The 15,346-nt window shown below is 23.8% G+C and overlaps 2 protein-coding genes across 4 annotated transcripts; one reads left to right on the top strand and one right to left on the bottom strand.

Moving 5' to 3' along the window:
* The first annotated feature begins 5 nt into the window (after positions 1-5).
* LOC122498869 (tektin-1) lies at positions 6-4,535 on the top strand. The gene is made up of 6 exons (XM_043606852.1): positions 6-180; positions 2,475-2,765; positions 2,904-3,173; positions 3,330-3,552; positions 3,798-4,016; positions 4,345-4,535. The coding sequence occupies exons 1-6, from the start codon at positions 89-91 to the stop codon at positions 4,468-4,470; spliced, it is 1,221 nt and encodes a 406-aa protein (XP_043462787.1). The 5' UTR covers positions 6-88; the 3' UTR covers positions 4,471-4,535.
* A 1,507-nt stretch (positions 4,536-6,042) lies between these two features.
* Positions 6,043-15,308, bottom strand: LOC122498866 (protein SHQ1 homolog). 3 transcript variants are annotated; one of them, XM_043606849.1, is made up of 9 exons: positions 15,081-15,308; positions 11,196-11,361; positions 10,444-10,634; positions 7,623-7,840; positions 7,156-7,560; positions 6,945-7,068; positions 6,696-6,859; positions 6,457-6,620; positions 6,043-6,383 (listed from the first exon to the last, which is right to left on the bottom strand). In XM_043606849.1, exons 2-9 carry the CDS (start codon positions 11,336-11,338, stop codon positions 6,197-6,199), a joined length of 1,596 nt encoding a protein of 531 aa, XP_043462784.1. In that variant the 5' UTR covers positions 11,339-11,361; positions 15,081-15,308; the 3' UTR covers positions 6,043-6,196. The 3 variants fall into 3 exon arrangements, with proteins under 3 accessions (XP_043462784.1, XP_043462783.1, XP_043462785.1); XM_043606848.1 differs by having other exon boundaries at positions 14,950-15,307; XM_043606850.1 differs by lacking the exon at positions 15,081-15,308 and adding an exon at positions 11,431-11,714.
* Positions 15,309-15,346: the final 38 nt, after the last annotated feature.

A 15,346-nucleotide genomic window follows, 5' to 3' on the forward strand; every position in this document is an offset into this window, starting at 1 on the left:
GGAAATCTGCCATGTCCTAAATTTTCAATTTCTACTCGTAAATTTTAAGGTTTTTTTTCTATAAACAAAATTAGAAATTACATTCAAAATGAATTTGAGTTTAAATAATAGAGTAGCTAACAATTCATCTTCTACTCTTAAATTTACTAAAGAAGAATGGATAAGTAACAACGAACACAGGTTATAAATTTGCCATATTCAGACTTCGCACTCGATAATTAATTTAAAAAAAGTAGCTTTCAAACTAAAAAAAAAGTAGTAAAAAAAGTAGCTATCGAAAAATTAAACTTCACGACCAAAAAACTCGTTTTAGACACTTCGCAAAATTGACAAAAATTCCATTCTATATTTTATTTTCCTGACTTTTACCTAATTTTCATCAAAAATATTTACTTCTTTCTTATCCTGCTAATAAATCAAATTCCTGCAACGAATTTTATTATTTATCAAAGAATTTAAATATTTATCAAAATAATTTAATTCTTGAGAAGAATTTTATGAAAATTCTAATTTAAATAATTGAATTCCTGAGAACTTTTTATTATTCATGAAAAGAATTGAAAAATAATTGAATTCATGAGAAATTTGTATATTATTCATGAAAAGAATTGAGTTCTTACGAAGATTTTTACAAAAATTTTTGAAATAATTTTTGAATTCTGTTTGGAAATTTTATAAAAATAGTAGATATTGAAGTTCATTGAATTGCGAAAAGTTTTTGAAAGAAATTAAATTTTACAAAGAATTCAATTAAAATTTTTGACAATAATCGAACGTCTATGTGGTATTCAATTTTTTTGAAAATAATTCAACTCCTAGAAAGCATTTTATTATTAATGAAAATAATTGAATTCTTGCCAACGATTTTGTTAGAATTTTTTTAAATAATTGAATTTCCAAGAAAAGATTTATTAATTTTAGAAATAATTGAATTCTTGTGATGAATATTGTTATTTATGAAAATAATAATTTAATTTTGCAAAGAATTTTATTAAAATGCCTAAAAATAATTGAAACTTCGGAAATAATTTTGTAATTTGTCGACATAATTGAATTCTTTCGAAGAATTATTTATGTAAATAAATTAAATTCTTGGGAAGAATTTTATTAAAATCTAAGAGAATAATTAAATTATTTCAAAAAAATTTAATTAAAATTGCATTTAAAATAATTGATTTCTTACGAAGAATTTTATTTAAATATTTGAAAATAAGTAAATAACTGAATTCCTGAGAAAAATTATAATTATTTTATAATTAAGTTATTCTAAAGAATTAGAAAATTTTTTTTTTAAATAATTGATTTCTTCCAGGAATTAAAATTAATTAATTTATCCTGCGATGAATTTTATTTTTTTATGATATTAATTGAAAAGTTGCGAAGAATTTTATTAAAATTTTCAAAAATAATTGAATTCCTGAGAAGAATTTTATTATTTATGAAAAGAATTAAAATTTTAGGAAGATTTAAACAAAAATTTTTTTAAATAATTGAATTCTGTTTGAAAATTTTATGAAAATAGTAGATATTAAAAATATTAAAGATATTGAAAATCATTGATTTGCGAAAAGTTTTTAAAACTACATAAATTTTACAAATTTTGTTATTTATTTTGTTATTTATGAAAAAAATTGAATTCTTGTGAAAGATTTTACTAGAATTTTTTAAAATAATTGGATTTCGAAGAAAAAATTGAATGAAAATTGAAAAATGAAAATTGAAAATTGATTGAAAATGAAAATTGAAATGAAAGAATTCTTCAGGAGAATTAAAAAAACATTTTTTTAAATAATAGATTTTTTCGAGGAATTGAAATTAAATTTTCAAGAATAATTAAATTTTTTGAGCAATTCCTGTAAAATTGTAATAAAAATAATTGATATCCTGCGATGAATTTTACTATTTACGAAAATAATTGAATACTTGCAAAAAATTTTACTAAAATTTTCAAAAATAATTAAATTCCTCAGAAGAATTTTTTATTATTTATAAAAGTAATTTAAATATTGAAAAAAATTTTATTAAAAAATGTTAAAAAAGAATTGAATTTCTGTGAAAAATTTTGTTATTTTTGAAAATAATTGAATTCTTTATAAGAATTTTATAAACATTGTTTTAAATAATTAATTTTTTCGAAATATAATGAATATTATGAAAATTTTATTTTAAATAATTGAATTCTTGTAGAAAATTTTATTTGTAAAAATAATTAAATTTTTCGATTAATTAATTTAAAATAGCATTAAAAATAATTAAAATTCTTCGATAAGTTTTGTTATTTATGAAAATTATTAAATTCTTGCTTTTACAATGTTATCAAAAAATTTTTTTAAAAATTGAATTTCCATAAAAAATGTTATTATTAGTGAACGTAATTAATTTATTGTGAAGAATTGTATAGAAATTTTGTTAAGTAATTGATATTTTCGAAATTTTTTGAAAATGCTGATATTTTGAACTATAATTTCTTTTAGATTATCATGTAGTAAAGCACAACGGAATTCAGCGGATCGCCTCATTTTTGAAGTTAAACGTATTGCTGAATCTGCTGCAGAATTAATTAAGGAAAATAAAGAAGAAACCGATTATCGTTTAAAGGAAAATTTAAAAAATATCGAGTTTTCGAAAGACGAGCTTTTTCGAATTCAAAAGAATGTTACACTTGAAATAGATGCTCTTCTCGTTGCAATAAGAAGAATTTGTAATACTTTGAATAATGAATTTGAAAATGCTCATCTAATTTGTAAAAAATGTCTTTTCGCCAGGTATAATAAAAGAAAATTTTGCTTTAAATTTGTTTTTGAAGATTTCATATACTAGAAATGGATAATTTTACCTTAAAATAAATTCTTAAGAATTGGAACTATAAAAACTTTTTTTCAAATCAATCGTATTGATTGTAGGGAACATCGTCTTGGAATCGATTTAGTTCATGATGATGTACAAAAGGAATTGTATAAAGAAAATGATTTGATACAGAGAATGAAAGATTTGTTGTTTCGAGTACATGAGCAATCTTTGGAACAAGTTAGAAAATTAAAGGCAATTTTATATCATATGAATCATGATCTTCAGGGTAAAGAATATAATTTAAAAATTCATCAGGAAAATTTGAATTCCAAGGAAAGTTGTTTAGATCAAAATGTTCGCCAAGGAAAATTTAATCACAACACGTAAGACATTGACTGTCGTATCAGCACAAAATAGTCCAGACAAGTGTCACACCTTTGTACAGATTGTGTGAAACGGTGTGAAACAAGCACCGAAACAGTACAATTTTAATTTATACTTACTTGATTGTTTTTTACTTTTTTGCTTTCTTTCTACAGGCCGTTTACTTTACAAGAATGGGAAATGCAATGGCGGGAAGTTTTCTTAAACGGTACTAAAGAAATAAATACGACATACACTTTGCGAAATTATATAGACAAAAGTTTGAGACGCGCCGCTGATGATTTATGTAAACAAAAGCAATTAACAGACGATGCTTTGAGGAGACGAATCGAACAAACTAGTGAAGCAAAGATTAAGTTAGAGCATGAGCATTCAGAAGTAAGTTCTTAATAATTAACTTATTATTAATTTCGTTAGGAATAAAGGTAGAAGATTCTGCTGTCCAAACTGAAAAATCTAGTAAGTTGCAGTTGCCGTAAGGTCCTAACTATACGGATTGGTTTAGATGTCAGAAAGCTAACATACTAATTCGTAGACTATAATTGAAATTAAAACGATTAATAATAGAAGATAATTATAAATTATATTGAATTTAATTAGTAATGTTGAATATGAATTCTTAGATTATTTGTCAAACAAAGACCCTTGGTGCCCAAATCAGAAAGTTGGAGAAAACAATTGCAGAGAAAGAAGATTCAATGGCTCTAGTTTTTACACATTTAAACAATTGTAGTCAGAAAAATGGTCCAGTTTCTCTTTATGATGTTTACGATGGATCATTAGTTTCAGAAGCTGTTGATCAGAGAAAAATAGTTACTGAACTTCAAAGAAAATTATGTGAGGTGAGTTCTAAATTTACGTATTTGTATCGCATTAAAGGATTTTCAAATTTAACGAATATTTCGGCCTGGACCCCAATAAAAATTATATTCAGCAGAACCGTTTTATATTTATTTTTACGAGGAAGGTGGAAATTTTCTATAAACCTCAAAAGAGTACGATTCTGCAAGGGACATGGGTTGTCTTTAGGACATTCTTAGAACAACTCTGTCTGGTTAAAGGATGTCCCAAGCAAAGATGGCTTTATAGTCTAGTTCCTTATACAAAAATTTCTTTTTTATCTTTTTTGCAAATGTATGCAAGAAATTTATGAATTCTAATTTGTTTTAGGCTCAAACCTGTATGCGTTCTATGTTCAAAATTCAAATCCAGTTGGAAGAGGATATAAATATTAAAAATAATACTTTAAAAATCGACGAAGTTGATTGTATGACTATACGACAAATTGTGGAGTAACATGTATATTTTACTAAACAAACTTTGTTTCCATTTACCTGTATATGTTTTAGATGGATTTTTATATTTGTAGAATAAATTATTAATTTTTACCATTTCAAGTACGATTAAGGACATACATTTTTAAACAGTTTCTATCTCTTAGAAAGCTTCTTCAAATTTATTTCATTGAAGCTATATATATTTAATTAATTATACCCCAAATTAGATTATTGCATTAAACTCTACAGAGGCGCATGATTATTCCCCAAAATGTCATTTGACCGAACTGTCATTTTACCGAATTGCATTTATCCGAACTATTATTTTAATAAAATGTCACTTTTGCGAAGCGCTATTTTTACGAATTGCCACATTTGCGAAAAGTCATTTTTTCGAAATATCATTTTCATGAATTGTCATTTTTACGAATCGTTATTGTTCCGAATTGTCATTTTTACGAATTGTCACTTTTGTGAATCGCCATTTTTACGAATTGCCACTTTTGCGAAATATCATTTTTACGAATTGTCATTATGCGAACTGCCATTTTTACGAAATGTCACTGTTGCGAATTGTCAATTTTGCAAAAATTGCTATAGTAAATCTATATATATATACATACAATTCGCAAAAATGGCAATTCGAAAAAATGACTTTTCGCAAAAGTGACAATTCGTAAAAATGGCAATTCACAAAAGTGACATTTCGTAAAAAAATGACAATTCGAAAAAATGACATTTCGGAACAATAAAGATTCGTAAAAATGACAAGTCGTAAAAATGATATTTCGCAAAAATGACTTTTCGCAAAAGTGACAATTCGTAAAAATGTCGATTCACAAAAGTGACAATTCGTAAAAATGACAATTCGAAAAAATGTCAGTTCGCATAAATGACAATTCGCAAAAGTGACAACTCGTAAAAATGGCAATTCGCAAAAATGGTATTTCGTGAAAATTACAATTCGAAAAAATGACGTTTCGGAACAATAACGATTCGTAAAAATGATAATTTGTAAAAATGATATTTCGCAAAAATGACTTTTCGCAAATGTGGCAATTCGTAAAAATGGCGTTTCGCAAAAGTGACATTTCGTTAAAATAACAGTTCGGATAAATGCAATTCGGTCAAATGACATTTGGGGAATAATCATGCGCCTCAACTCTACACCCAATACATTTGGTGTCTACGGTTGGAATTTAAACTATGAATTTGTATTTGTCATTGTGAAATAAATAATAAAGAAATGTGAAATAAGCAAAAATTTACTATCTGATACTGTACTTTTTATGTTTTCCATAAAAAAAATTAGCGTATGAGATGTTTAACCGTTTATTTATTTAGGTTTTTAAGGTTAAATTGTTCAAAGAAACTTATGATTTTCTTTTCCTAAAACTTCCTATTTTATTTAACTCTGCAGATGTTTTGCACATTTTTACTTTAGGGGTTTATTAAAGAAATTATCGGCCGTCTCGAGTGGAAAAACTGACAGCAAAGATAGGAGTAAAAGTAAGAATGGGTAAAGAATGTATTTGGGTGGATGGTGTGAAGTATTGGGTAAGGGATACATGTGAATCAATATAGTCAAAAATTTAAAAATAACCATTTTATTAATAATTTTCTATTAAAGAATACTTTATATTTTATATTCAAATATAATTATCAAAAATAACAACACTTTTATAAATGAAATGTCAATAATAAATTGATAGTAGATATAGTGTATAAACTTTGTTCATTTAAAATTAGGCATCTCTTGGTTCACTATGATCGTCTGAATCTAAAGATTCCGAACTTTTACTGCTGCTCTCATGTTTTTTGCTCTGATTACTCAAATTGCTGGCCGAATTGCAATCACTGTTATTACTACTGGAAGACGTTGTTGAATCAGAATCTGAATCCGAATCAGTATCGTCACTGTCAGAAACAACCCTGAAGCAATAATTATAACAAATTTTAAATGTAAGATTTATGCCAATAGGTAGTAAACGATAATTATACGTACGGGGTAATTGGTTTTTTGTTTAATGCCATATTACTGAAACTAGTCATTAAATCACCATCGCTTGTCTTAGTATTTTCGATAATCAAATCATTGGCATAAATATCATATGCTGAAGTTTCCAATGAAACCAAATCAAAACCAATTTCCTCTTTCTTCAAATTCACCTGCAGAAATTAAAAACAACGTAATTCATATTCATTTTCTTCCTTTTTGCTAAAGTAAGACTAATTAAGACTAACCTCATTTAGTTCTTTGAGAAGAAATTCAAATACTGAATTTTGTGACTGTTGAATCCAAATTAAATAATCCTTTATGTAAAGTTGATTGAGAACGTATCTTGGTTCACAGGAAGAATTAAAGAAAGTGTAAATTTCACACAGACATTTAACAACAAACTTCTTTCCTAATAAAATTGCAGATTTGAATATAATATTTTTAAATTATCAGTTTCGTTTTTTTAAATTATCAAAAATAGTTCATGTACATACCAAGTTTCAACACTTGTTTAATGTCCTCAATTACTTTCAAGGAGAGATTCCAATTTCTGAACAAGGGAAAACATAAAGATCGTCTAATACATGCAATCAGAACATCCTTAAGTTTCCCAAAAGTCTGAATAAAAACAAGTTTTTTAATAAAAAAACAAGTTCAAAGAGATGAGAAAAAATAATTTAAACCTGGTAAACAATTTTTCTATACCTCAAACCAAGATAAAGAAGAACTGAGTTTAGCAACCGTCCATCCACTTTCAACAGTACTTTCGCCTAATGTTGTTCTATGATTGTAGCAAAATCCAAAGAGTATATCAACGAGACCTAAACTAACGTTTAAAATTTCTTTATCGTCCAATAGGTATTCTTTGTTTGGTAATTCCTTCAAAATATCAACTTCTTTCTCACTGAAAACCACATCTTTCTCACTGATAACTTCCCATTCGGCTTTAAATTGAATACAATCTTCGATTTGTTCTGGTTCCAAATATTCTGCTATGTAATGCACAACATTAAAACTACTTGATTCATGTTTTTCTCTGAGATTCCTGCGGAGATTTACTGGCGTTTCGTCGGGTCGAGGAAGATCGATTATTTCCGCTAACCATGATTCCTGATTTTCGGTTATGTTAGTGAGGGAATTTATTGTAATAAAGGGAGTTGAATAATTCTTACCTCAAATGCATCTAGTGCTCGAGATATTTTATTTGCAAAGCCATATTTGGAATTATTTAATGAGACGTAGGGATTTTCGTTCGGTACAGTTTGTGGGATAAACCATTCATCATCATCGTCATCATCATCATCATCAGCGTTATTGTCATCAACATTATCATCTTTTTCGTCTGCTTCGTTATCTTTCAGTAAATCTGTTTCATTTGTTACGGGGTTACCTTTAAAGAGAATAGGCATTACTTAAAATTCCAAATGAATCCGTAATTAGTGAGTAATTCGTAATTCGATCTTCGATCCAAATAGTAGATCGAAGAAGTGAAGTAATAAGGCAAAAAATTGGGAGACTTTAAAGTATGGAAAATTTTAAAGCAGAAAGTTCAAATAGTGGATCGAAGAAGCAGGGCTCGAAACAGTGAAAGTATTTAAAATTACGGACTTTACGGACCAAAAATTAGAAATTACGGACCATTTACGGAACAACTGACAAAAATAGAATCAGGCCGAATCAAATCAATTCAATTATTATTTTTAAGAATTTAAAACTAAAATTCTTCGATTATTTTTTTAAATTTTCGAAAAAGTTCTTCGACAATTTTCAAATTCATATCTTTACAATATTTAATTTTACGAAATTTCAATTATTCGTAAATTCTTTAATTAAATAAATATTAGAAAATAGAAACTAAAAATAATATTAAAAAAACTCAATTAAACTTTTTCAAAAAAATTCAATTATTTTTTAAAATTCGCACGCTCTATTGCATTTAATATTCAATTATTATCTAAAATTTTAACTGAAATTCATTTTTATGAAATGAAAATCAATTTTTATTAGAAAATTCTACTAGAATTCAATTATTTAAATACAAATTTAAATGTAAAAATGCAAATAAATAATTTATTGAATGAACGTTTCTAAAAATTCAATTCCCATAAAAAATCGTTATCAACAAATTTTCAAATAATTGAATTCTATCAATGAATTTTAATAAAGTTTTTAAGAATAATAACATTTTTCGAGAAATTCGATTAAAATTGTATTAAAAGTAAATAAAATAATTCTAATTCTGCATTGAATTTTATTATTTATGAAAATAATTGAATTCTTGCGAAGAGTTTTATTAAAATTTTCAAAAATAATTAAATTCTTGTAAAAAATTAACTGGAATACAATTATTTTTAAAAATTTTAATAAAATTCTTGGCATAAATTAAAAATAACAAAATTCTTAGCAAATCTTCAATTACTTTCAGAAATTTTAATAAAATTTTTCGCAAGAATTTAAATATTTTTGTAAAATAATAAAAATCTTTGGAGAGATTCAATTATTTTCCAAATTCTTAATAAAATTCTTCGCAACAATTCGATTATTTTCAAAATTATCAGAATTTTAGCAGAAATTCAAATATTTTGAAAAGTTTTGATAAAATTTTTTTTGGTGGAAATTCAATTATTTTTAAGACAATTTTAAAAAAATGTCTCGATAACACTCAATTATTTTTAAAATTTTAATGAAATTCTTCGAAAGAATTCAATTATTATAATCTAAGATTTTAACTGAAATCTATTTTTAAATCAATGTTTATGAGAAAATTCTACCAGAATTCAATTATTTAAATACAATAATAAATAATTTATTGAATAATTGAATGTTTCTTGAAATTCAATTCCTATTAAAAATTTTATCAATAAATTTTTAAATAATTAAATTCTTTGAACGAATTTTATTAACATTTGAATTTTTTAGAGGAATTCGAATAAAATTCTATTGAAAATAATTGAATTCCTAAGAAGAATTTTATTACTTTTGAAAATAATTGAAATTTTGCAATGGATTTTATTAAAATTTTTGAAAATAATTGAATATTATTACTTTAAAAAATAATTGAATTTGTGTGATAAATGTTGTTAATTATGAAAATAATTGAAATTTTTTTTAATGAATTTTATTAAAATTTTTGAAAATAATTGATTTTTGTCGAAGAATTTTGCTATTTATTTATCAAAATAATTGAGATGTTGACCATTTTTTATAGATTTTTTGAAAATAATTGAATTTCGAAGAAGAATTTTAATATTTCTAAAGATAATTGAAATTTTGACGAGAATTGATAAAAATTTTTGAACATAATTGAATTTCTGCGAAGAATTTTATTACTTCTGAAAATAATTGACATTTTGCAATGGATTTTATTAAAATTTTTGAAAATAATTGAATTTTGTTACTTTAGAAAATAATTGAATTCGTGTGATAAATATTTGTTAATTATGAAAATAATTGAAATTTTTAAATCAATTTTATTAAAATTTTTGAAAATAATTGATTTTTGTCGAAGAATTTTGCTATTTATTTATCAAAATATTGAGATGTTGACCATTTTTTATAGATTTTTTAAAAATAATTGAATTTCGAAGAAGAATTTTAATATTTCTAAAGATAATTGAAATTTTGACCAGAATTTAAAAAAAATTTTTGAACATAATTGAATTTTTGCGAAGAATTTTATTACTTTTAAAAATAATTGAATTTCTGCAATCATTTGTAGTTTCTCTAAAATTCTCAAAATTATATCGTACAATTTACGAACCTTTTATTCTTTTTGAATAAAATTACGGACTTTACGGACCTTTTTTCAAAAAAACGGACTTTTACGGACTTGAAGCAAAGTTACGGACTTTTTCAGGATTTACGGACCTATTTCGAGCCCTGAAGAAGTGAAGTAATGGGGCAAAAAATTCGGAGTCATTTAAGTATGAAAAATTTTAAAGCATGAAGTTAATAATATTTCGAGTTGCAGACAAACAAAACAATGATACATACTGATGACTTCAATATTAGGAATTTGTACTTGTTTCTGTGTTGATGGTAAAAGTAAACTGCTTATCATATCGAGATTTTCAAAATGTTCTCCTTTATTAATTTTTGAAAATCGCATGGAAAAATCTCCTTTCTCACAGTCATAACTTCCTGTCGATGCATCATTTTCTTCTATTTTTCCAGGAAGATTTAGTCTATTATAACAATAGGAATTCTTATCAAAAAAAATAATATTACGTGTCCTATTAATCATCAGTAACTGTTTAGGTAGTTTTTCAAGTATTTAATTACGTATACCTTCGAAAAATGATATAAACACGATTCTTGAGTTCCTGAAGTCAAGAGACATTGAAATTAAACGAAACTTACAATTGAAAAGTTTTGACAAAACAAAACTTTTTGAGGAAACAAAAAAGAATTGAATACATGACAAACAACCTAAAAAATGACTAATAATTAAATCCGTAAAGGGTCTTGTAAAATTATGATCAATTTTTAATGAAATCGGATGTAAATATTATAACAGTTATTATAATCTTTATTTTAACTACAATATATAATAAAAATAAATAAATTTCATATATTGAATTACAATTTCATTCAATTAGGCATAAAATTCAAAATTATATATAATATATTATATTAAAAGATGTATTTTTGTTGTTGACCAGAATTATTTGTAGTGAAAATGATGTAGAAAAGTGTTTGTTTTTGCTGGTCTTTATTTATAAATGTTATTATATTAAATATAATACCTAAGGTAATATGGATTAGAGAAGAATCTGAAGTCACATCCCTCAACGTGCACTTCGGTATCTTTAATATTCGCGTAAGGGGCATGAATGACTACAAGCACTTCATCTTCTGTTTGTGTCAACTCAAAGCGTGGTGTTAACATTTTTGCAAAATATCAATTTGCCCCTGAAAATAATAATCCATTAATTATTCACTCAAAAAAAAAACTAGTAGATTTGACTACTTTTTAACTACCCTGAGTGATTCAATAGGTCCTCAACTGAATTTAAAAATTTATATTTACTACCGAAAGTAGTAAAAAGAACTAAGAATTTAGTTGATGTAATTAGATTTTGTAGTTGTTTTTGCAATTTAACTACTTTTTTTAGTTATATAAACTATTATTCTTCAACTATATTCAAAGTAGTAAAATCAACTACACAAAAATTGTTAGTAAAACTAAAAAAGTAATTAATTTGACAACTTTCAACTCAACTAGGTAATAGTAGTTAAAGATTTCGACCGAATTTTTTTCAGTGTTCCTTGCCAGTCAGAAATATCAGTATTTACTATTTAGATACATAAATTTTCGTAAAATTTAGTGCAATTTGTTTTATTTATAACAAATTTACCCTCGATCTTATTTTTAAAAATTCAAAGTACAGACGATAGCTAGAAACGGTAATTAAATTTTCTCTAACTGGAGGAAATTTTCAAAGTAAAACTCTTTGATTTTAAAGTAAAATCAAGTGACATACAGTGAATTATGTCTTTTCTATTTTCAATAAGAAAGTGGATAGAGGACAAACAAAATTTGAGCTCAAAACCCTAACCAACTATTCAATTTTTTATAATTATTATTGTAACTGTAACTGTCCATTTAAAAAAAAAGTTTTTTAAAAAGTTATTAAAATATATTTTTTAAAAATATTTCAAAAGAATTGATCTTTCTACAGTGGCTCAACCCTGACTACTTTTTTTAAAATTGCTTATAACTCCGATACTTTTGGTCAAATTTTTTTTACAATGTTCAGCAAAAATATTGCATTTGAGTATAGATCTTTCTAACAATATGCGAAAAATCGCGAAATTTGTCCTTCAGGGGAAGTTATGAAGAAAAGTTAAAACTATGTCCAACCCTGACTACTCTCCCCTATTTGAATTTTCGGAAATATGTAATTGAAAATATTGAAAATAATTGTATTTAAAAAAAATAGAATGAAAAAAATTCTACTAATTACTTTTTTCAAAAATATTTTAATATAATTTTCAGAAACTAATTTTCATTAATTTTTATGTTTAAATTTACATTATTTAAAGATTTAACATTAAAATTTCTAAGAAAATTCACTTATTTTCAAAATTGGCAATTGTAAATTTGTAATTCTTGAAAAGTTGATTTTCAAAAATTGTAATAAAATACTTGAGAAAAAATCATTTATTTTTAATTAAATTTTACAAAATTTGAATTATTCAAAATTTTCTTAATTGTATATTTCGAAAATTTAATTACCAAAATTATTTAAAAATCTTTTTTGAAAGTTTATTTATAAAAATAATGGAATTTCTAAAAAGAATTTAGATTATTTATGGAAAATAATTCAATCCCTGTAAAAAATTTTACTATTTATGAAAATAATTGAATCTCTGTGAAATATATATTATTTATAAAAATAATTAAATTTTTGAGTGGAATTTTATCAGTATTTTTTTTTTAAAAATTGGATTGTTTCGAAAAATTTTATTAAAATAGTAAATATTAAAAATCATGGAATTGAGAAACATTTCTGAAAATAATTCAAATTTTTACAAGAATTTGATTAAAATGTTTGAAAATAATTGAATTTCGGAGAAGAATAAATTATTATTTATATAAAGATAATTGAATTTTTAAACATTTTTAAACAATTCAATTTTACGAAATTTCGATTATTCGAAAATTCTTTAATTAAATATATAATAGAAAATAAAAACTTCAACTAGTTTAAACAAAAATTCAATTAAACTTTTTTAAAAACATTAATTCTACACAATTATTATTTAAAGGTAAGAAAATTTTATATTTTCCAAAGATTTAAATTTGAAACCTTTCTCAAAATTCAATTATTTCGAAAAGCAATTCCTGTAAAATTGTATTAAAAATAATTGAAATCCTGCGTTGAATTTTATTATTTATGAAAACAATTGAATAGTAGCAAAGAAATTTATTAAAATTTTCAAAAATAATTAAATTTCTTAGAAGAATTTTATTATTTATAAAAATTGATTATTTGTGAAAAATTTAATTGAAATGTTTAAAAATAATTGAATTTCTGTGAAAAATTTTGTAATTTTTGAAAATAATTGAATTCTCCATAAGAATTTTATAAACATTGTTTTTAATAATTAATTTTTTTAAAATATAATAAATATTATGAAAATTTTATTTTAAATAATTGAATTTTTTGTGAAAAACTTTATATTTGTGAAAATAATTGAATTTTTCGATTAATTAATTTAGAATTAAAAAAATAATTGAAATTCTTCGATAATAAGTTTTATTATTTACGAAAATAATTGATTTCTTGCTTATAATTTTATCCAAATTTTTTTTTAAAAATTGTATTTTCATGAAAAATGTTATTATCAGTGAAAGTAATTGAATTATTGTGAAGAATTGTATAAAAATTTTGTTAAATAATTTATTTTTTTGAATAAAAAAAATAGTGGAAGTTCTAAAAAAAATAGAAATAGTAGCTTTTGTTGTTGAAAATTCCATTTAAGCGAAATAATTAAGGGGAGACCCCAACTTTTTTTTGACCTCTTTAAAATAAAATTATTAAACGAGGTAATATTTTTTTTCTTGCATAATTTTTAACCTGAAAACATATAAGATGGTCAAAAATATTCAATTTTAATTTTTGAAGAGGTTAGAATTTTTTTCTTTTGACCTATTTGCATATTATTGCAAATCCATGCGAGAAGTTGTTTAGAATGGTAAAATATGCATGGAAAAAAAATTTTCGTTAAAAATATTAAAAACTGTAAGAGAAGATCGATTTTTAATATTCAAATCTTTAAATTTTGCCGAAATTTCGAAAGCCTTAAATCTTTTATTTTTTTCCAAATTGTGTATATTTACATAATTTGATGCTATTATTAAAAAACATTGTTAAAATTGACATTTAGCTCATTTTCGTGGTAAAAACCATAAAAATCATAGTCCGAAGCTTTTATGGTATACTTTTTATATATATACCGAAATAAATGCAAAAAGCCATAATTTTTATAGTTTTTTTACCATGAAAATGAGGTAATCGTCAATTTTAACTATGTTTTTTCGACTCAGAGCATCAAATTGGAGAAAAATAAAGGTTCAAGACTTCCGACATTTCGGCAAAATTTAAAGATTTGAATATTAAAAATCGATCTTCTCTTACAGTTTTTAATATTTTTTAACGATAAAGGTGGGGTCTCCCCTTAAAAAATTAGGTTACGATATGAAGACTGCAGACTATTTTGAATATAGTTTTCAGATTTGCAAAGTTTAGAAAACTAAGGGTCATAAACATAACCTAAAAACAAAAATAATTTGAACTTAATTTTTTAAAGTAAACTATATTGTATTACAATTATTTAAACTTTTCTAAACATTAAGAATTCATTTTATTTTAAAAGTAAAAAATGAATTTGAAAAAGTCACGAATACGTTTTGCACTTAATTTAAGTACGAATATTTTTAACAGTAAAAATGTGTTAAACTTTTTATTAGTATTTCTTGGATTAGGGACATACTTTAATATTTCACTTTATCGACCTCGTTTTTCCAAATTCCTATTCAAAGAATTAATTTTTCAATTCAATTATATTAGTTATTTATAAAAAATATTAAAATATATAAGGTATATAAGTATAAAACATCGCACACGTGGTTATGTTTACAAAATTTCACAATTCCTTCACTAATTGAACTTAATAAGTAAACAAAGAGACAGTTTATTTTTCAATACATGTCATTATTTCACTTTGATTATCTACAATATTTTATGTAACCGAACAAATTTATTCAATTCTACTCTTTAAAATTTTCTTTATTTTATTAATATTCCTGGCACTCTGACAATAGAAAACACTTTGCAAACTGTGGAAAACAGAACAATTCATTATTAAAAATGACAGAGTTTTTTATATT

This window comes from Leptopilina heterotoma, unplaced genomic scaffold, assembly GCF_015476425.1.
Source record: "Leptopilina heterotoma isolate Lh14 unplaced genomic scaffold, ASM1547642v1 Lhet_160, whole genome shotgun sequence".
Taxonomy (NCBI): domain Eukaryota; kingdom Metazoa; phylum Arthropoda; class Insecta; order Hymenoptera; family Figitidae; genus Leptopilina; species Leptopilina heterotoma.